This window comes from Myxine glutinosa, chromosome 4 (assembly GCF_964187855.1).
Source record: "Myxine glutinosa chromosome 4, kmMyxGlut1.1, whole genome shotgun sequence".
In the NCBI taxonomy this organism is placed as follows: Eukaryota; Metazoa; Chordata; class Myxini; order Myxiniformes; family Myxinidae; genus Myxine; species Myxine glutinosa.
Window position 1 is genome coordinate 134,902,541 of NC_136264.1, and position 23,753 is coordinate 134,926,293.

Here is a 23,753-nt window from a genome sequence, read left to right on the forward strand (position 1 = left end):
TATATCACAGGTGGCGTGGCAAAATGTACGGACAGGTGCATTTGATGATTGGCTTCACAGTCGGGTATACAAGGGTTGTTGCGTTCTGTATTAGTGGAAAACAACTGCTGCACGTCTCCAAAAGTTATTTGCGCTTCTTCTGGAGATGGTCCGTCAACTCGACAATGCTGTTTGTCATGGAGTGGTGGCTTTACGAAATTACGGCATGAAACAGCGTGCTATTGCTCGGCAGTATGGCATCACTCAAGGTCAGGTGTCAAAGATCCTGAAACGAAATGCTCAGAGGGGTGTCCCTACTCCAATACCGAGGCCAGGACGTCCCTGTAGAAACACAAGGAGGGATGATCGCCAGCTGCACCGGTTAGTCCGCAATGGCCGTACCAAGTCAGCTAATCGGCTTAGGGCTGAGTGGCAGCAACTGACAAATGTGCCTGTATCCAGAAGGCTAGTCAACCAATGACTGGTTCAAGCAGGCTATCGTGCCAGGCGTCCCCTGAGAAAGTCACGCCTGACCAGACAACACTGCCAGCGCCAATTGCAGTGGGGCAGAGAGCACCGTCAATGGCAGCCAGGACACTGGAATCACATGATCTTCAGTGACGAGTCTAGATTTCTGGTCTATCGTCAAGATGGCCGCGTCCGAGTGCGCAGACAAGTGCCTGAAGCCTACAACAAAGATTGTATAGTGCCAAGAGTCCAAGCTGGAGGTGGTGGGGTGACCGTTTGGGCTGCTTTTCATGCAGGGGGCAAAACTGACCTGGTTGTTCTGAATGGAAACCTGAACCAGTTCAAGTACAGGGTCATTCTGGAAGAAACATTGCTTCCATTTGCTCGTGCAGCCTTTCGAGGAAACTTTGTCTTCAAAGATGACAATGCACGGCTTCATCGTGCTCGCATGATCCAACACTTTCTTGCTGACCGTGGTGTAGAGCATATGGAGTGGCCTGCCATGTCCCCGGATATGAATCCGATAGAGAACTTGTGGGCAGAATTAACGCGTCAAATCGACCACTTGGACCAGCAGCCGACCTCTGTGCGTGAATTGAGCAGGCTATTGTCACTGCATGGCAAGCGATTCCTGTCCAAACCTTGGCAAATCTCGTGAACAGCATGCCTCAACGACGTCAACGTGTACGTGCTCTCCTGAATGCTTGTGGGGGTTACACGAAGTACTGAACTGTAATTTTACTGTCCGTAATCCCAGTCGTAATTTAAGTTTTGTTTTTGTTAAAAAAATTTTGGCTAATGTGCAAAATACAGAGATACTTCTGGAAAACGTACAGAAGTTTATCACAGTACTGTCCATGAATTGAGTTCGATATCAGTTTACATCACTTTCAAGGATCAATTTATTTGTTTCGAAATGTCAAATGTGGATTTTGTTCCTTTTAAAGGTCACATTAACAAAATCTAGAATAATTTCAACATAATTCCAATGAACTTTTGGTTCTAAGACATCTTGAAAAGTAAGTTCACCCCCACAAAAAAAAATTCCATATTAAATGCCAAGTCTGTATAATTATATACAGTGTTTTCTGGTCAGGCGTGGCTTTCTCAGGGGACGCCTGGTACGATAGCCTGCTTGAACCAGTCGTTGGTTGACTAGCCTTCTGGATACAGGCACATTTGTCAGTTGCTGCCACTCAGCCCTAAGCCGATTAGCTGACTTGGTACGGCCATTGCGGACTAACCGGTGCAGCTGGCGATCATCCCTCCTTGTGGTTCTGCGGAGACGTCCTGGCCTCGGTATTGGAGTAGGGACACCCTTCTGAGCATTTCGTTTCAGGATCTTTGACACCTGACCTTGAGTGATGCCATACTGCCGAGCAATAGCACGCTGTTTCATGCCGTAATTTCGTAAAGCCACCACTCCATGACAAATAGCATTGTCGAGTTGACGGACCATCTCCAGAGGAAGCGGCAATTACTTTTGGAGACGTGCAGCAGTTGTTTTCCACTAATACAGAACGCAACAACCCTTGTATACCCGACTGTGAAGCCAATCATCAAATGCACCTGTCCGTACATTTTGCCACGCCACCTGTGATATAATCCTGTTGTTGACTTCTTGCTGCGACAGACAATCAGTGACATGGTTCTTTGAACAAATAAATCACCAAAGTGTGAAAGAAACTCACCAGATTGATATACTGAGTTAAGAAAGTAAACCCAAGTCAAGAAAAAAAAAATATGCCATATTAAATGCCAAGTCTGTGTATATATATATATATATATATATATATATATATACACAAAGAATTAAGTTAAGCACCCCCCCCGTTTTTTTACAACCTCGCACATTACAAGTTTGTTGTCGTCAAAACAGTGTAATATACCCATGATATTGCTATATTTTCTGGAGAAGTGATATTATGGTCACATAAAAACATAACAATCATGCCGTTTTCAATATTTTATTCTGAATAATTTAAGGTGAAATTTTTTGGGAATTTTAGGCATATTTTCACCTCAATTTAAGTATGGAGCTATAGGTCCATCACGGACAGTGTGGATGACGTTTATGTTTTCTAACGTACAGTCATTGTTCTGAGACGACCTCTAGCGATCTTTGCGTCAATAACGTGTGTAGGACCCACGTGATCGGATCACTACTCAACCCAACTCAACCCTACGAGTGCACTCATCTGCATTTCATCAATGGATAATTGCTAATGTCATACCAATCATTATTTGATCTCACATACCTTAGAATATATGCCAATGTATACATATACACAAAGAATATATATTAGGGGGTGCTTACCTTAATTCGTTGTGTAGGGGTGCTTAACTTAATTCTTTGTGTATACATATATATATATATATATATATATTATATATATATATATATATATATATATATATATATATATATATATATATATAGTTGCGGATTTGAGAATCCTTTGTTTGTAAATATGACCCTCTAGTACTAATTCTTGTAAATACCTCCGTTTTGTGTGTAAAGGTCAAAGGTCGTCCCCTTAGCTAGTCCATGTACAAGCACGTAGGCCATCATAGACCTCTCTATAGTTATTTCTTATTCTATGTTAGTTTAAGGCTCTGTTTCCCACTAGTTGACTCTGCATTGCACCAAATGACATAAGATAGTTCCCTTTTCAAGTTTCCCCCAATCATCTCTTCGAAGTGCCAGTGCATTGGGCGGTTTTCTTCACCCCAAACTCCATTACGCACACGGTCAGCTCGGAGAAGAAAGGCGTGTCTCCACCTCGTCATGAGAAGGAGGAGTGAGCCAGCCCCCGATCAACCAACCAAGCATGAGAGGTTTGGCCTGAGAGGGCGGAGGAAAGAAACTTCGGTGAGGTTCAAGAAGATTCTAGGGCGTGGTTATATAACCTGTCACGCGGAGCCCCGACCTCAGTCCAGTTGGAGTCCAGATGAGTGAGGAGTCCACCGCAGCTGAATCCACCGCAGCTGAATCCACCGCAGCTGAGTCCACCACGGTTGAGTTGAGAATGAGTTGAGATTTAACGGCAGTTCGACCCGCGGCCGCGAAGCAACGCCGCCGTACGAACGAGTGTGGAGAGTCGGCAGCTGCTCGCTTCTGGCCCGGCCGTTCTCCTGCGTCCAGCTGAACCTTCCAGCCCTGTGGTCCCACCTCCTCATCCGTCCAGCCATCCACCTCCTGCCGTTCCTGTCATCATCCCCGTGTAAATCTGACTGTCGTCTGTTTGTCCGTGTTGTCCCTGGGGTATAAGTAAGCCTGAATAGATAAGCTAGTATTGCACATTATTTTCGTTTCTTTCCTCCTCCTTGGTTTCTTTGGTTTTGTACATAATTAGTAATAATAAATCCTGTTATTTCCTACCTTCGTCTTCTTCTTCATGCTCGTCCGATCGTCTTTGTGATTTCCCCATTGAATACCTGTGGCACGAATTGGCCAACGTTTAGAATCGGGTCTAGTTTTTGTTAATGGTTCAAGCCGCGGGCTGCTAATCCGCTCGGCAAATAACATCTTGTCCGCGGTCTCGAACGAGGTTGCCCACCTGCCTCGTGGAGGGAGCCGGACGGCTTCAGGAGCGGAGAAGGCCAGTGAAAATAAAAGGGGGATTAACCCCCCCCCCCCCCCCCCCCCCCCGCTAAGGGGGAGCACCGTACTCCGTATCCGTAACAATATATATATATATATATATCTATATTATAATAGCCGTAGATGATTCTGTCTGTCTGTCTGTCTGTCTATCTGTTGGGTGTCTGTCCGGGGTGTGGCTTACTCGTTTGCAGAGTAGCTCCACCCATAGCTCCACCCATTCTGGGAGTGGCTATAAACAAATATCCACCATTTTATTAACTCGCATAGCTTTGAGTCCTGTTTTGTAGGCCCGTGGTGTCTTGCTCTCCCCCAGTTTTATTTCAAATCAAATTCGATAAATCATTTCATTTTTCACAGTCGCTAACATAGTTTTAGACTCGGTTGAAAAAAAACGGGAAGAAAATCCGATGAAAGTTGCCGTTTATAGAACGAAATGAATTCTCAAAGGCCTGTAACTTCAAGGCCATTGAGTCTCTCTCACGCCTTTATCTCCAATCTAACTCACCATATGATTTCATTTTTATCGATGGTTTTACTTTTAGACTCGGTGTCAGCAATAATTGAGAACAATCCACACACGCGGGAAAATGCAGAGATATATTTTTTAAAATCGCGTCATGGTGTATCATACACCGCCCAACATGACACCGCCAGCAATGTGTCGATATATATTAAAAATTCGCTTTTGCTTTTCCGTTATGATATATTACTATTTCGTTTGATGATAGTCGTCACAAAAACGTCAACAATGATGCCGACATATATTTCTTCGTTTTTATTTCATTCAACATATTAGCCGGAAGTAAATATGTTTCAGGAAATTACCGAGAGATATTTCTTCGTTTTTTTTATTAGTTATGTGCGCATACACTTTAAATAGGTTTATTTGAAATCTTTAATTTTCCACAAACATTCCACACACGCGGGAAAATGCAGAGATATATTTTTTAAAATCGCGTCATGGTGTATCATACACCGCCCAACATGACACCGACGGCAATGTGTCGATATCTATTTTAAATTCGATATATCATTTCATTTTTCACAGTCGCTAACATAGTTTTAGACTCGGTTGAAAAAAAACGAGAAGAAAATCCGATGAAAGTTGCCGTTTATAGAACGAAATGAATTCTCAAATGCCTGTAACTTCAAGGCCATTGAGTCTCTCTCACGCCTTTATCTCCAATCTAACTCACCATATGATTTCATTTTTATCGATGGTTTTAGAGTCGGTGTCAGCAATAATTGAGAACATTCCACACACGCGGGAAAATGCAGATATATTTTTTAAAATCGCGTCATGGTGTATCATACACCGCCTAACATGACACCGACGGCAACGTATCGATACATATTAAAAATTCGATATATCATTTCATTTTTCACAGTCGCTAACATAGTTTTCGACTCGGTTGAAAAAAAACGGGAAGGAAATCCAAAGAAAGTTGCCGTTTATAGAACGAAATGAATTCTCAAACGCCTGTAACTTCAACTTCAAGGCCATTGAGTCTCTCTCACGCCTTTATCTCCAATCTAACTCACCATATGATTTCATTTTTATCGATGGTTTTGGACTCGGTGTCAGCAATAATTTAGAACATTCCACACACGCGGGAAAATGCAGAGATTTATTTTTAAAAATCGCGTCATGGTGTATCATACACCGCCCAACATGACACCGACGGCAACGTGTCGATATATATTAAAAATTCGCTTTTGCTTTTCCGTTAAGATATATTACTTTTTCGTTTGATGACAGTCGTCACAAAAACGTCAACAATGATGCCGACATATATGTCTTCGTTTTTATTTAATTCAACATTATTAGCCGGAAGTAAAATATGTTTCAGGAAATTACCGAGAGATATTTCTTCGTTTTTTAAAATTAGTTATGTGCGAATACACTTTAAATAGGTTTATTTGAAATCTTTAATTTTCCACAATATAATTTACTTGCCATTTATCATTTGATGATTACGAGACAAATTCCTCTTGAGGATCGTGACAATTCATGCGCTGCGTGGAAACTTCTATTTCCAAAATGATTGAGACGATCGATGAAGAACGCAGACTTGAACAGGATGCAGCAAGAAAACGAATGAGACGGGCGAACGAGTCCATCGACGAACGTCAATGCAAACTTGCGGGGTCACCCGTGGGAATCCCACGGGCATGGATGTGTGTGACATTTCGACATATTGAGTTAGATGCTGCACATTCATTTTTACAAAATGGTTACTGGCAAGTCATCAGATCCAGAAATGGTGTAAAAACCACCGTTTAGAGGCCATTTTTCCCCGCAAAGCGGGGGTTGGCCTTTTCGGGGACCGTGGTAGTTGTTGTTTTTTTGTCCCCTTTTTGAAGCAATGTTTTACGGCCGGATGCCCTTCCTGACGCCAACCCTTTTTGCCGCCTTCAACGACAAACAGGGAATTACCAGTGAACTGGTACTCAATTAGCCGACCTCGGAAGGATGACAGGCTGAGTCAACCCCCCTGGCATTAATTCGGCGATCGACCGAGATTCGAACCCAGGATCCTAAGCCGGCACCCTAGCCGCTAGCCCAACACCAGAAATGGTGTCATGAACACAATTTATTTACGCACAAGCACAAAAGCAAGACGGGCCGATTTCCGATTCCGACGGGCCGACGGGCGAGACGGGCCGATTTCCGATTCCGACGGGCCAATTTGGAGCAAGAAAAAGAACGAGACGGGAGAAAAAGGAGAGAAACGAGACGGGGAAAGCCGATTGGAGAGGCGAGTGAGGCGCGATTGGAGAGGAGTGTGAGGCGCGATTGGAGAGGAGTGTGAGGCACGATTGGAGAGGAGTGTGAGGCGTGATTGGAGAGGAGTGTGAGGCACGATTGGAGAGGAGTGATTGGAGGGGAGTGTGAGGCACGATTGGAGAGGAGTGTGAGGCACGATTGGAGAGGAGTGTGAGGCGCGATTGGAGAGGAGTGTGAGGCACGATTGGAGAGGAGTGTGAGGCGCGATTGGAGAGGCGTGTGAAGGATTGGAGAGGAGAGGAGTGTGAGGGATTGGAGAGGTGAGGGATTGGAAAGGAGAGGGATGTGAGGGTTTGGAGAGGAGAGGAGTGCTAGGTGGAGAGAGGAGAGTGTCAGGTGGAGACAGGAGAGTGTCAGGTGGAGACAGGAGAGTGTCAGGTGGAGAGGAGTGAGGGGTCACATATTATGTGAAATAAATAAATTGTGTTCATCACACCATTTCTGGATCTGATGACTTGCCAGTAACCATTTTGTAAAAATGAATGTGCAGCATATAACTCAATATGTCGAAATGTCACACACATCCATGCCCGTGGGATTCCCACGGGTGACCCCGCTAGTATATATATATACAGTCATCCCTCGCTATATCGCGGTTCACTTTTCGCGGCTTCGGTACATCGCGGGTTTTTCTCGCTAGTATATGTAAAATTATATTGCGGATTTTTCGCTATATCGCGGGATTTTGCGGTATAAATGTATTTTTATATACTATTATTAACGCACAGGTTGTAAACCTGGTGCGTTATAGCGTTTGCCTGGGAATTTCGGGCGCTCAAAAGTGAAGCTAGTTTCTGTCACCCATTTCTGTCGCTCATTTCTGTCGCTCATTTCTGTCGCTCAGATGTGTAAACATGACGTCATCAAATCTATATTTATAGGATAGGTTATAGGAGATATATATGTTATAGGATAGGAATATAGGACCCAAATGACCCAGAGGACCCAAATGACCCAGAGGACCCAAATGACCCAGAGGACCCAAATGACCCAGAGGACCCAAATGACCCAGAGGACCCAAATGACCCAGAGGACCAAAATGACCCAGAGGACCCAAATGACCCAGAGGACCCAAATGACCCAGAGGACCCAAATGACCCAGAGGACCCAAATGACCCAGAGGACCCAAATGACCCAGAGGACCCAAATGACCCAGAGGACCCAAATGACCCAGAGGACCCAAATGACCCAGAGGACCCAAATGACCCAGAGGACCCAAATGACCCAGAGGACCCAAATGACCCAGAGGACCCAAATGACCCAGAAGACCCAAATGACCCAAATGACCCAGAGGACCCAAATGACCCAGAGGACCCAAATGACCCAGAGGACCCAAATGACCCAAATGACCCAGAGGACCCAAATGACCCAGAGGACCCAAATGACCCAGAGGACCCAAATGACCCAGAGGACCCAAATGACCCAGAGGACCCAAATGACCCAAATGACCCAAATGACCCAGAGGACCCAAATGACCCAAATGACCCAGAGGACCCAGAGGACCCAAATGACCCAGAGGACCCAGAGGACCCAAATGACCCAGAGGACCCAATGACCCAAATGACCCAGAGGACGCAAATGACCCAGAGGACCCAAATGACCCAGAGGACCCAAATGACCCAGAGGACCCAAATGACCCAAATGACCCAGAGGACCCAGAGGACCCAGAGGACCCAAATGACCCAGAGGACCCAAATGACCCAGAGGACCCAAATGACCCAGAGGACCCAAATGACCCAGAGGACCCAAATGACCCAGAGGACCCAAATGACCCAGAGGACCCAGAGGACCCAAATGACCCAGAGGACCCAAATGACCCAGAGGACCCAAATGACCCAGAGGACCCAAATGACCCAGAGGACCCAAATGACCCAGAGGACCCAAATGACCCAGAGGACCCAAATGACCCAGAGGACCCAAATGACCCAGAGGACCCAAATGACCCAGAGGACCCAAATGACCCAGAGGACCCAAATGACCCAGAGGACCCAAATGACCCAGAGGACCCAAATGACCCAAATGACCCAAATGACCCAGAGGACCCAAATGACCCAGAGGACCCAAATGACCCAGAGGACCCAAATGACCCAAATGACCCAGAGGACCCAAATGACCCAAATGACCCAGAGGACCCAAATGACCCAGAGGACCCAAATGACCCAAATGACCCAGAGGACCCAGAGGACCCAGAGGACCCAGAGGACCCAGAGGACCCAAATGACCCAGAGGACCCAGAGGACCCAAATGACCCAGAGGACCCAAATGACCCAGAGGACCCAAATGACCCAAAGGACCCAAATGACCCAGAGGACCCAAATGACCCAGAGGACCCAAATGACCCAGAGGACCCAAATGACCCAAATGACCCAGAGGACCCAAATGACCCAGAGGACCCAAATGACCCAGAGGACCCAAATGACCCAGAGGACCCAAATGACCCAGAGGACCCAAATGACCCAGAGGACCCAAATGACCCAGAGGACCCAAATGACCCAGAGGACCCAAATTCTATGTATGTTTCTATGATGATGTATGTTTTGGTGAAAGTACATAATGTGAATACTAGTAGCAATTTTACAAAAACCATGGCATAATTTCAAATCTTGACCCGAGATGATAATTATGCTACATCATAATTTCCATGTGCCAACCTGGGCGGAATCCAAGTGGATTCACTTGACTTGTTTTAAATATTTTTGTGGTAAAATAAGCATTTTCTAGCCTAAAAAATTAAAAAACGCAAAGAAATAAGAAAAATACAGTAATTAAAACATATTACAAGAAATAAAATACTGTACATAGTGTACAGTAGAAGGGTAGACAAAGAGACAAAGAGTCGTGCGTATGGAAAACGCAGATGCGGCAGCTTCCACTTGCGCTAGTTACCCACGTAATGGGTAACTGTAATGCTCTTTCTGGCTGTGCAGTACATTCATCATCGTCATCACCTTCATCGTCATCAGTACTGCACAGCTAATTAATCATCATCTTCATCACGCAAGTTGTAGTATTGAAGAGCCGGGGCTCTTGCTTGATACGGACGAAATGACGGGCAAGACACAAACTCGTCCGAGAAGATATTTATTCTCAAAACCAACTCGGGAACACTGAAAAGCCCGTTTATCGGGCTGCATTATAAAGCACAACCAGAAACCGAAAGCCACGCCTCTCAAGCGTGGCGTGCTTCGGTGGTCACGTGATCAACAGGTGTAGCTGATTATACCCGCAAAGCGCGGCACGCTTTAGCGGTCACGTGACCAGCCACTCTCGCGCCGGGGATCCCCGCCGGTGACGTCACCGGCTGGAGCAAGGAGATTCTGATGCTGGTCTTGCTTGGGGGACCCATGGGTAGCTACAGTATCTTCAATGGTGAGTACCCATTAGAATTTTATATGTTGTTAAAATTACGTATGTTTAAGAGTGTAAAAAGTGTTTAAGAGTATAGGAAGTGTTTATAAGAGTATGGGAAAGGTTAATAAGAGTGTGGGGAGGGTCATAAAGCTTTAAAATATATATAAGTAATAAAATAAAAATATGGTCGCTACTTCGCGGATTTTCGTCTATCGCGGGGGGTTCTGGAACGTAACCCCCGCGATAAACGAGGGATCACTGTATATATAGTCACGTGAAAAAGTAAGTACACCCCATGTAATGCTTTGACCTTTTCAACATATTTCAACATACAGCTATTTGATCTTCATTTCAACAATATTGATAGAAAAAGGTGATATAATATAACAAATATCATGAAACATTTCCATTTTGTAGTCCATTGTATAATTTAAATACACATAAATGCAAATTTCGCATGTGGAAAAAGTACGTAAGTACACCCCCATATTTATCACTACTTCAAATACCTAAAATTAGAATCAGGTGCACCAGCTCAGGTGAAAAATGATTAGAACATCGTTAGAGAGGATCTTGGAGGAACCTGTCTTATTTAAACCTCAGACATTTAGTTTGGTTTGCTCTTTGTTGTTGAAGTGTGCGGCGTCACCATGCCTCGATCAAAAGAGCTCTCTGAGGCCTTCAGAAAGAAGGTTATAGATGCCTACGAGTGGGAAGGGATTTAAAAAGATCTCCAAACAATTTGAAATCAATCATTCGACTATCCGGAAGATCATCCACAAGTGGAGAAGATTCCAAACAACTGCCAACTTGTTCAGGCCAGGCCGCCCCAGCAAGTTCAGCCCGAGCGCAGACCGCAAGATGCTGAAAGAAGTCTCTAAGAACTCCAGAATGTCATCACGGGACCTACAGGTAGCTCTGGCCACTGTTGATGTCAAAGTGCACGAGTCTACCATTAGAAAGAGGCTGCACAAATGGGATCTAAGGGGAGGTGTGCCAGGAGGAAACCTTTGCTGTCCAGAAAGAAGATCAGGGCAAGACTAAAGTTTGCCAATGAACACCTAGGCAAAGACCAGCACTTCTGGAACAATGTGCTCTGGACAGATGAGTTAAAGGTAGAGCTATTTGGCCACAGTACCAGAAGACATGTTTGGCGAAAACCAAAGACAGCATTTGACCACAAGAACCTGATACCAACTGTAAAGCATGGTGGTGGAAATATTATGGTTTGGGGCAGCTTTGCTGCATCAAGGCGTGGGCAGCTCACCATCATATAATCCACTATGAATTCTTCATTGTACCGGAGGGTGCTTGAGGATAATGTGAGGCCATCTGTAGGAAAGTTGAAGCTCAACCAAAGGTGGACCTTGCAACATGACAATGACCCTAAACATACCAGTAAATCCACCAAGGAATGGCTGAAAAGAAAGAAATGGAGGGTTCTGGAATGGCCAAGTCAAAGCCCGGATCTAAATCCCATCGAGATGTTGTGGGGGGATTTGAAACCCCTCAAATACTCTAATAGGTGGCAAGAAACCCCTCAAACATCGCACAGCTGAAAGAATTCTGCATGGAGGAGTGGGCAAAAGTTTCTCCCAGTCGATGTCAGAGACTGGTAGACAGTTATAAGAAACGCCTACTTGAGGTTGTTGCCACAGTACCACACAGTACCTACATACCACCTATTAGAGCCAAGGGTGTACTTACTTTTTCCACATGCGAAATTTGCATTTATGTTTATTTAAATTATACAATGGACTACAAAATGTAAATGTTTCATGATATTTGTTATATTATATCACCTTTATCTGTCAATATTGTTGAAATGAAGATCAAATAGCTGTATGTTGAAATATGTTGAAAAAGTCAAAACTTTACATGGGATGTACTTACTTTTTCACGTGACTGTATGTATGTATATATACATATATATATATATATGTATGTATGTATGTATGTATGTATATGTATATATATATATATATACAGTGGTACCTCGGCTTACGAGTTTAATCCGTTCCGTGACGGAGCTCGTAAGCCAAATCGCTCGTAAGTCAAAGCAAATTTTCCCATTCAAATGCATTGAAATGCTATTAATCCGTTCCAGCCTCAAAAAAAAAACACCAATTTTTTTTGTTAGGTGCTTTTAAATAACAAAAATGTACTTTATAAATAACAAATAATGTATAAACAAGCACGACCTCGTATATACTGTACATAATACAAGAGAATGTAAAGAAATAAACTGGTTTTATTAAGCAGAGGAGAAGAGCATGCCAGGTGAGGTGTGCGTGTTGTCGACTTGGCGAGGCAGTACGATCGTACTCCTTCTACGATATGTACGATTTTGAAGCAGAAGGAGTCCATAAAGGCTATAACGCCAGCCAAGGGCGTTACGATTATTTCAAAGCTCCGGACCTCTATCCATGAAGATATGGAGAAGTTGTTGTTTGTGTGGTTGAAGGAGAAGCAGCTCGCAGGAGATACCGTGACCGAGAGCATCATGTGTTTGAAAAGATTGAAACTCGGATATCGAGCACGGACCACGAGGTGTTTTTTCTTTTTTCTTAATCTCGGTTTCAGTGAACTTTTGCTCTGTGCTCACGTGTACTGTACCTGTACCTGTAATGGTACGTCAGAGGATGGCACCTGTTGTCATCATATTAAGTGCAAGATGTTCTGCATCGTAAGTTGGTACACCGTGGTCTTTCGGCGGTGTTTAAGCCGGCCGTCTTGGCTTCTGTCACCATTGGCATTGAGTCTTTCGATGTAGGTAGGTAGTTGTGTGCCGGTGCCTTGGCCGAATTCCTTCATTGCTGCATTGTTAGCTCACCTGGTTTTTTATACCACATCTTTGGTTATCGGACCAGCGAATGACGTCATCTCCTCCAAAGTATGGCTTATTCTCACTTGTCTTGGACGATCTTCTACTTCTAGCCTTCCACCGTGCATTTGGTGTCCACTGTACTTACTGTACAGTGCCTGGTAAAATTGATGTAATGGGTTTTTGACCGTCAACGCCATGAACCGTCAACCGCCATGAACCGCCATGAACCGTCAACGCCATGAACCGCTAACACTCAAAAGCCCATTTATCGCGCCTTATAAAGCAAAACGCAAACCGAAAGCCATGCCTCTCAAGCGAGGCGTGCTTCCGTGGTCACGTGATCCACAGGTGTAGCTCATTATACCCGCACGCGCGACACGCTTTGGCGGTCACGTGACCAGCCACTCTGGAGGCGGGGATCCCCGCCGATGACGTCACCGGCTGGAGCAAGGAGATTCCTCGCTCATGTATTTCGACGATTGCGTGTTTTATATCCAAGCAGAGATGCTTTCACGGCAAGATAACCGCGTGACCGGAACCGGAAGCCACAACCGGAAAATTCAAAAAAATAAATTTTTTGAGCTCGTACATCGGATCTCGGCTCGTATCCCAAAGCAACAAACCGCCCGAGCGACGGCTCGTATCCCGAAAAACTCGTACGTTGGGGCACTCGTAAGCCGAGGTACCACTGTATATTGTTACAGACGCGGTTTTGGATGTTAGTTTACCGAGCGGTTTGGTATGACCGCGTCTGCACAGTTTACCCGATTCCACTCGAACGTTGGCCAAATCGCGCTATGCTAAATCAATTAAGGAAAGGACACAACGGCTGGGTTAAATGACACGACACCAGGGGTACAGTTCTCAAGACCTCCGGAGGAGGTTATAATATTTGTATGCGGAACGTTTAGATTACAAGGACAAGAGGTACAGCATAGGAAGGTGGGCACTTAATCACGGTCTTATAGTAGCTCCGACAGACCACAGATAAACAGGACAAGACTGACTCACACGGGGATTGATGGCAAGGAAGGGCAGGTAGTCGATGGACAGCACAAGGTGCACCTTGGCTCAGGGACAGGATCCACACGGTCCGGTCCAGATATGCGGGGAGGTATCGTCGCGCTGGAGGTGGCGTCTGTTTCTCTTCAAGCTGGGGGCGCATCTGACGTCACCTCCGGTAAGTGGCTGCGTATATCCAGCGGGGAGTGACACGCCCGCGGCTCGTTAGCTCCGCCCCAGATGGAATCGGCCCGCCGCTTCTTATTGGGTGCGGGGGGGTTACCGGGCTCCGCCCTTGACAAGGAGCTGACAGTCAGCCCCTTCGTGGTAACCCCGTCAGAGCACATGGGCAATGGCGGCTAACCAAGCCGGAGTGAGGACGCACACTCCCCGCACGCTGTTGTTGTAGTTGTTGTTGTTGTTGTAGTTTCATGAGGAAGATGGGAGGAGGTATGGGGAGGTCCTAAACTCACTACTGGTGCCATACAATCACATTCTGGTGCAACGAAGAGTCAGAATTAATGGAAACGAGTCCTTAACTGACATAGACTAAGAATAACTAGCAAGATGTCCTATAGTTGTCTACGTGAGATGCGGTGAACCTGGGCACGACATTTAATGGGGGAAAAAAGGGGAAGGTCGGTTCTACAGAGTGTTGTTTACAGACAATGGGACTAGGGAATGGGGGATTGGGGTTAGTTGGGGAGTATTGGGGAAATAGGGGAATATTTACAAGCGGATATGGATGGAGGCCAAATCCCATATCCGCAACAATATATATATATATATATATATATATATTATAATAGCCGTAGATGATTCTGTCTGTCGGGCGTCTGTCCGGGGTGTGGCTTACTCGGTTTGCAGAGTAGCTCCTCCCATAGCTCCACCCATTGTGGGAGAGGCTTCATATAATTATAAACAAATATCCACCATTTTATTAACTCGCATAGCTTTGAGGCCTGTTTTGTAGGCCCGTGGTGTCTTGCTCTCTCTCCCAGTTTTATTTCAAATCAAATTCGATTTCATTTTTCAGTCGCTAACATCATTTTAGACTCGGTTGAAAAAAAACGGGAAGAAAATCCGATGAAAGTTGCCGTTTATAGAACGAAATGAATTCTCAAACGCCTGTAACTTCAAGGCCATTGAGTCTCTCTCACGCCTTTATCTCCAATCTAACTCACCATCTGATTTCATTTTTATCGATGGTTTTAGACTCGGTGTCAGCAATAATTGAGAACATTCCACACACGCGGGAAAATGCAGAGATATATTTATTAAAATCGCGTCATGGTGTATCATACACCGCCCAACATGACACCGACGGCAACGTGTCGATACATATTAAAAATTCGATATATCATTTCATTTTTCACAGTCGCTAACATAGTTTTAGACTCGGTTGAAAAAAAACGGGAAGAAAATCCGATGAAAGTTGCCGTTTATAGAACGAAATGAATTCTCAAAGGCCTGTAACTTCAAGGCCATTGAGTCTCTCTCACGCCTTTATCTCCAATCTAACTCACCATCTGATTTCATTTTTATTCATGGTTTTAGACTCGGTGTCAGCAACGCGGGAAAACGCAGAGATATATTTTTAAAAATACACCATATCACCGCCCAACAGCCAACAAGTATCATACACCGCCCAACATGACACAGACGGCAACATTTCGACATTATCGCTTTTTCTTTAAACCGAGTGAACCGAGCCGAACCGAATAAACTGAGTGAATTCACCGTTTACTTTTGATGACAGTCGTCACAAAACGACATATATTTCTTCGTTTTTATTTCATTCAACATTATTAGCCGGAAGTAAAATATGGTTCAGGAAATATATCACCGCCCAACAGCCAACAAGTATCATACACCGCCCAACATGACACAGACGGCAACATTTCGACATTATCGCTTTTTCTTTAAACCGAGTGAACCGAGCCGAACCGAATAAACTGAGTGAATTCACCGTTTACTTTTGATGACAGTCATCACAAAACGACATATATTTCTTCGTTTTTATTTCATTCAACATTATTAGCCGGAAGTAAAATATGGTTCAGGAAATTACCGAGAGATATTTCTTCATTTTATTTATTTATTAGTTATTTGCGCATACACTTTAAATAGGTTTATTTGAAATGTTTAATTTTCACAATGTAATTTATTTGTCATTTGATGATACACTTCCTCTTGATACACTTGATACACTTTCGAGACACTTCCTCTTGACTCGTGACAATTCATGCGTTGCGTGGAAACTTCCATTTCCAAAATGAATGACACAGTCGATGAAGAACGCAGACCTGAACAGGATGCAGCAAAAAAACGAATGAGAAGGGCGAACGAGTCCGTCGTCGAACGTCAATGCAGACTTGAACAGGATGCAGCAAGAAAACGAATGAGACGGGAGAACGAGTCCGTCGACGAACGTCAATGCAGACTTGAACAGGTTGCAGCAAGAAAACGAATGAGATAGGAGAACGAGACAGTTGAGGAACGTGAACACAGACTCGCACAGGATGCTGCTGCAACAACGATGAGGAGGGAGAACGAGACAGTCGAGGAACGTGAATACAGACTCACACAGGATGCTGCTGCAACAACGATGAGGGAGAACGAGACCCTCGACGAACGTGAACACAGACTCGCACAGGATGCTGCTGCAACAACGATGAGGAGGGAGAACGAGACCCTCGACGAACATGAACACAGACTCGCACAGGATGCTGCTGCAACAACGATGAGGAGGGAGAACGAGACCCTCGACGAACGTGAACACAGACTCGCACAGGATGCTGCTGCAACAACGATGAGGAGGGAGAACGAGACCCTCGACGAACGTGAACACAGACTCGCACAGGATGCTGCTGCAACAACGATGAGGTGCGAGAACGAGACCGTCGATGAATGCCAACACAGACTCGCACGGCATGCTGAGCAATAAAGACGTTGGAGTGCTCAGCAAACATATACAACCGCAGCCATAATGAATCCGGCCGAAGTATCCGATAATATTGTTCAAGAGCATAATTGCGGTCCAATGATGTCACCATGTGTGTACTGTTCTGCACACCATTTCACAAATGAATCAACAGGACAAGGGGATGGATTTACACTGTGTTGTTCCAAGGGAAAAGTTAAATTGCCTCCACTATTTGCCGTACCTGCTCGACTGCAACAACTTTATCAGGGTGACGATGGAAAATGTCGCAACTTCCGAGACAATATCCGGAATTACAATTCGGCATTAGCTTTTGCATCAATGGGTGCTCAGATCTCATCTCCTCCAGGAAATGGACCGTACTGTTTCAAAATCCATGGTCAAATTTACCATCGCTGTGGTCCATTACATCCATCACATGTACATGAACAAGCACAATTTGCACAATTATTTATTTTGGATACAGCTCAAGCTACAAAGGAACGTATGAATCGACCTGAGAATCACAGATGTTTGCAAGAATTGATGGCAGAACTGCACAACATACTATCTGACGTTAATCCTTATGTCACATGTTACAAGACTATGTTCGAGCGTGAACAGGAAGAAATCAGGAAAGCTGTCCTTGAAGATCGCCTCCCTTCTACCTTGGAAATGCATTTTCGTCGACTGTGTGCAGACGACCAAAGACGTTACAACATACCAACTGCTGATGAAATTGCTGCTGTCTTCGTTAGTGGACAAGATGGTGAACCACCTGCAAACAGGGATTTCCAGGTTCATTTGCATGACCAGGGCTTACACAATCTCTCTCCACTTTCCTCTCACATTGATCCCATGACATATCCCATTCTCTTTCCACATGGCGAGCCTGGATGGATGATAAACATGCCTCACCAGCGACAGACTGCGGTTCGAAACAAGGTAACTCATCGTGAATTCTATGCCTACCGACTGGCTATTCGAAATGAATTCAGCACTATCCATTCTTCGGGGAAATTGTTCCAGCAGTATGTTGTCGACGGATATTGCAAGGCAGAAGCAAATCGACTGCAATACTTCAAACAAAATCAGGAAACCCTTAGAGCCATGGAATACAGAGGACTACTGGACCACGTCCAGAACGTTGCTGCTGATAACCAACGTCCTGTCGGTCGTATCGTCATTTTGCCGTCGAGTTTTGCAGGGAGTTCAAGAGCTATGCAGCAGAACTACCAAGATGCTATGGCCATTGTTCACAAATTCGGAAAACCAGATCTTTTCATCACGTTCATGTGTAATCCAAAATGGACAGAGATACAAGAAAACATCGGACAACACCAACGAGCTGAAGGCAGACCAGATTTAGTGGCATGCGTGTTTCATCTGAAATTAAAAGAGTTAATCGACGATATAACGAAGAAGCACGTGTTGGGCAAAGTACGTGCATTTCTCTACGTCGTCGAGTATCAGAAGCGTGGCCTACCGCATGCCCACATATTACTCATGCTGTGCCAAGAAGATAAAATTTGTACCGCTGAAGACATTGACAGAATTGTTTCCGCACAAATTCCTAATTCAAATGAGTCACCAAAGATCCATTCCTTGGTGAAGTCTCACATGATACATGGTCTGTGTGGCACTTTAAATCGCCATTCGATTTGTGTGAAAGATGGAGTGTGCAGTAAAGGCTTTCCAAAAGTGTATGCTGCAGAGACACTTGCGAGCATAGATGGCTATGCCCTTTACAAGCGTCCCCCAAATGGACCCACCATAACCGTTCATGGAACCGATGTTGATTGCCAATATGTGGTCCCATTCAATGCTTATTTACTGAAGAAGTACGGAGCACACATCAACATTGAGGTTTGCGCAAGCATAAAGAGTATAAAGTACTTATTTAAATATGTGTACAAGGGACATGACTGTGCCAGCATCGAAATTCGAGAGCGCGGGAGAGTGGAGGTGGACGAAATAAAGACCTATTTGGACTGCAGATATGTCAGTGCCCCAGAGGCAGCATGGAGATTGATGGAATTTGAAATGCACAAACAGTCCCATTCCATCACCAGACTTGCGGTACACTTACCTGAATTGCAGACTGTTGTGTTCAGGGATGGTAACGAGGAAGAAGCCATTGTACGACATAGGGGTACAACACTTACAGCTTGGTTTCAGTTAAACCAGAGAGACCCTGAGGCACGAAGTTATCTGTACCATGACATTCCAAAATATTACGTATTTGAAGATGGACGAAAGACATGGAAACTTCGACGCCGGGGCGGCAACAAGGTTATCGGACGCATGGTTTCGGAAAGCCCTATGGACATTGAGCGCTTTCATCTTCGTGTACTCCTGCTGCACTGCCCTGGTAAAACATCATTTGAAGATCTCAAAACCATAGATGGAGCAGTTTGTGAAACATACAAGGATGCAGCCAGGAAATTACATTTAACAGAAGATGATACAGAATGGGACAGGTCCTTAGCTGATGGAGTTATCTTTGCCATGCCACAACAATTGAGATCTCTTTTTGCAACCCTATGCATATTCTGCACACCAACAGACACGTCGGCACTGTGGGAAAAATATAAAAACGACCTTTGCGAAGATTTTGTGCACAGCGTCCATATCTTGGAACAGAGTATTTTCATGGCATTGCGAGAAATACAGTCCTTCCTCCTGAGACATGGACAGACCTTGGAAGCATTTCAGTTACCAGTACCTCCAGACACTGTTGAAGATCTTTCGAGCGATGATTATCAGTATGTACCGGGAGATGAACATGAAAAAGGTGAAAACAACAGACAACTACTAAATGATGACCAAATCAAAATTGTAGATGAGGTCCTACAGGCCCGTTCATTGTAGGGACCAGTACACAGGCAACCGGTTGTTTTTCGTTGATGGACCGAGCGGAAGTGGCAAGACCTTTCTCTATAATACGCTTCTGCACATCTTGCGAGGCCAGTGTCGTTTGGTTCTTCCAATGGCGTACTCGGGCATTGCAGCAACATTGCTAGCAGGGGGCCGTACATCGCACCATCGATTTAAATTGCCAGTGCCCATTTTGGAAAACTCCACATGCAACATATCACCTATGAGTAAAGATGCAGATGCTCTAAGGAAGGACAACCTATTCATTTGGGATGAAGCACCTATGGCTCCAGCATATGCTTTAGCGGCTGTTGATCGATGTCTCCGGGATGTAACCAGCAACAACATTCCTTTTGGTGGAAAGGTCTTACTTCTTGGTGGGGACTTCAGGCAGGTTTTGCCCGTTGTACCTCGCGCTGCACCTGCAGCAATCATCGCCACATGCATCAAGCGTAGCAAGTTGTGGCCAAAGTTCAAACAGCTGAACTTAACATCAAACATGAGAGCTAATGATGATGAAGAATTCTCAAAATGATTACTGTCGGTTGGAAATGGGACTGTGGAAACAATTCCTGACTCAGATTTAATACGACTGCCTGATCGTATCTGTGTAGAAGACAACATTTCTTTAGCAGAGGCTGTTTTCGGTAATTTGAACGAAATCCATTCAAACTATGATGCGCTGGCACAACGAGCCGTGTTGTGTCCAAAGAATGAATCCACATTTGTGATCAACGATGAGATACTGGATGCATTTCCTGGGGAAGAAAAGACGTACTTCAGCGCTGATTCCATTGTCTGTGATGACCCTGAAGAGGCACTAAATTATCCTATGGAATTCCTAAATCAATCAACTCCTTCTGGAATGCCATTGCACAAACCTCGTCTCAAAGATGGTGCTGTCATCATGTTACTCCGTAACTTTGATCCGAAACAGGGACTGTGCAATGGTGCAAGATTGGTTGTTAAAAGATTGTTGCCAAACATAATAGATGGAGAAATAATTTCTGGCAGTCACAAAGGAACACGCACATTTATACCCAGGATTAGTATTGCACCTTCCGATACAACACTACCATTCGTACTCAAACGCCATCAATTTCCAGTTTGTGTGGTATTCTCTTTCTCAATAAACAAGAGTCAAGGTCAAACATTACACAAAGTTGGGATTTACTTACCAGAACCCGTCTTCAGCCATGGCCAATTATATGTTGCATTGTCGCGTGCTAAACGATTTGAGGATGTCACGGTAAAGGTAGTCAGTAATGGCCAACAGGGAAAAATTGATGGCCACAGTGGAATCTTCACCCGTAATGTTGTTTACCCGGAGGTCCTGCAGTGACACCATTCAGGCAACAAAAGGAGGGCACGAAGGAAAATAGTTAATTACTCCGACACATTTAGTTGCGGTGATTGAAAAATCACCGGACCATTGTTGCTGTTTTGATGCTTTTTACTGCGGTTTTGATGCTTTTTCACTGCTGTTTTGTTGCTTTTTCACTGCTGTTTTTTCACTGCTGTTCTGATGCTTTTTCACTGCTGTTTTGATGCTTTTTCACTGCTGTTTTGATGCTTTTTCACTGCTGTTTTGACGCTTTCCACTGTTGTTTTGATAGTGTTTTGATGCTTTTTCACTGCTGTTTTGATGCTGTTTCACAGCTGTTCTGATGCTTTTTGCCGTTTTTTTAAATATAAAAATCTCATTTCAAAAAAAAAAATTCCAAAAAAATCTCACAATGATGACATATCAATGATGACAATGATGACACACACCGAAAACGTTGAAGCAACCGCATAATATTACTGTGATGTTTAACTCTGAGTGAGAATAGTTCTAAATTTTAAAAACTTTCTTCTGATATTTGTGATTTATTTCAAACAAACTGTATTTCCCATCTACACGGGCATGTATTCCTATTAACGTTATGTAAAGTACATAAATTGTGTGGATTACATCATTTGTGGATGTGATCAATTGCCAGTAACCATTTTATATAACTGAATGTGCAGGTGCAGCATCTAACTCAATATGTCGAAATGTCACACACATCCATGCCCGTGGGATTCCCACGGGTGACCCCGCTAGTATATATATATATATACACACACAACAACAACAACAACAGGCATTTTAAGGCCATTTTCCCTGCTAGAGTGGGGGTTAGCCCTGGTGTTGGCCATGACAATCTTCTCCATTTTGCCCTATTTTCTGCATCTCCCCTTGTTAACCCCCTTACTCGCATTTCTTCTTCCACCACCTTTAGCCAAGTCTTTCTCGGTCTTCCTCGTCCTCTACTTCCTTCCACATTCATATATATATATATATATATATATATATTGTTACGGACACGACTTAGATGTTATGATGGGCCGAGCGGAATGGCCGCCGTGTTCGCACAAGTTACCCGATTATACTCGAACGTTGGCCGAGTCGCGCTACGCTAGATCAATGAAGGAAAGGACACAACGGCTAGGTTAAATGACACGACACCAGGGGTACAGTTCTCAAGACCTCCGGAGGAGGTTATAATATTGCGGAAGGTTAGATTACAGGGATGAGAGAGACAGCATAGGAAGATAGGCACTTAGACACACTTATCTTATTCCCGACAGACCACAGATAAACGGGACAAAACTGACTCACACGGGGATTGATGGCAAGGAGGGGCAGGTATTCGATGGCTCAAGGTGCACCTTGGCTCAGGGGCAAAATCGACCCGGTCCGGTCCAAAGATGCGGGGAGGTCGCTCAGCGCTCGGAGGTCGCGACTTGTCTTTCCAAGCTGGGGGGCGCATCTCACCTCACGTCCGGTAAGTGGCTGCGCATATCCGGCGGGGAGTGACACGCCCTCGGCTCGTTAGCTCCGCCCCAGATGGAATCGGCCCGCCGCTTCTCACTGGCTGCGGGGGGTTACCGGGCTCCGCCCCTGACGAGGAGCTGACAGCCAGCCCCTTCGTGGTAACCCCGTGGAGCGCATGGGAAATGGCGGCTAACCAAGCCGGAGTGAGGACGCACACTCCCCGCGCCGCGCCGCGCCGCCCCCCTCTGTTGTTGTAGTTGTTGTTGTAGTTGTTGTTGTTGTTGTTGTAGTTGTTTCATGGGGAAGATGGGAGGAGGTATGGGGAGGTCCTAAACTCACTACTGGTGCCATACAATCACATTCTGGTGCAACGAAGAGTCAGAATTAATGGAAACGAGTCCTTAACTGACATAGACTAAGAATAACTAGCAAGATGTCCGAAAGTTGTCTACGTGAGATGCGGTGGACCTGGGCACGACATTTAATGGGGGAAAAAGGGGCAGGTCGGTTCTACAGAGTGTTATTTACAGGCAATGGGACTAGGGAATGGGGGATTGGGGATAGTTGGGGAGTATTGGGGAAATAGGGGAATATTTACAAGCGGATATGGAGGCCAAATGCCATATCCGCAACAATATATATTGTTACGGATCGCGGTTAGATGTTATTTTGACCGAGCGGTGGTGTATTACCGCGACCTAACAGTTATTCCCCGACTAGACCCCGATTCCACCCAAACGTTGACCAAATCGCGCTATGCTAAATCAATGATGGAAAGGACACAACGACTGGGATAGATGAAACGACGCAAGGGGTACAGTTCTCAAGACCTCCGGAGGAGGATATAATTACAGTGGGGGAGAAAAGGGGTAGATTACAAGGTAGTGAGGTAAAGGCACAGAAGAGATAGGCACTTAGTTACAGTCTTATCTTATCCCAGACAGACCACAGACAAACGGAACAAGGCTGACTTACAGAGGGATTGATGGCAGGGAAGGACAGGTAGTTCGATAGCACAAGGTGCACCTTGGCTCGGGGACAGGATCAAGCACGGTCCAAGAGATGCAGGGAGGCCTCACAGCGCTCGGAGGTGGCGTCTTTCTTTCTCCAAGCTCAGCGCGCATCTGACGT

At 45.0% G+C, this 23,753-nt stretch overlaps 1 protein-coding gene across 6 annotated transcripts in view; it reads right to left on the bottom strand.

Moving 5' to 3' along the window:
• SLC35A5 (solute carrier family 35 member A5) overlaps window positions 1-23,753 on the bottom strand; it is a 52,718-nt gene that overhangs the window by 20,364 nt on the left and 8,601 nt on the right. Inside the window, exons 2-3 of one of the 6 annotated variants that reach the window (XM_078776473.1) lie at window positions 21,001-21,155; window positions 14,032-14,185 (exon numbers count right to left, since the gene is read on the bottom strand). The exons of 3 other annotated variants lie outside the window; for them this stretch is intronic. In XM_078776473.1, the coding sequence (XP_078632599.1) occupies window positions 14,032-14,185 (154 nt within the window). In that variant the 5' untranslated portion in view covers window positions 21,001-21,155. Of the gene's footprint in view, window positions 1-14,031; window positions 14,420-21,000; window positions 21,156-23,753 lie in introns of those variants that run through there. 2 more of the 6 variants (XR_013623200.1, XR_013623201.1) reach the window with 2 other exon arrangements.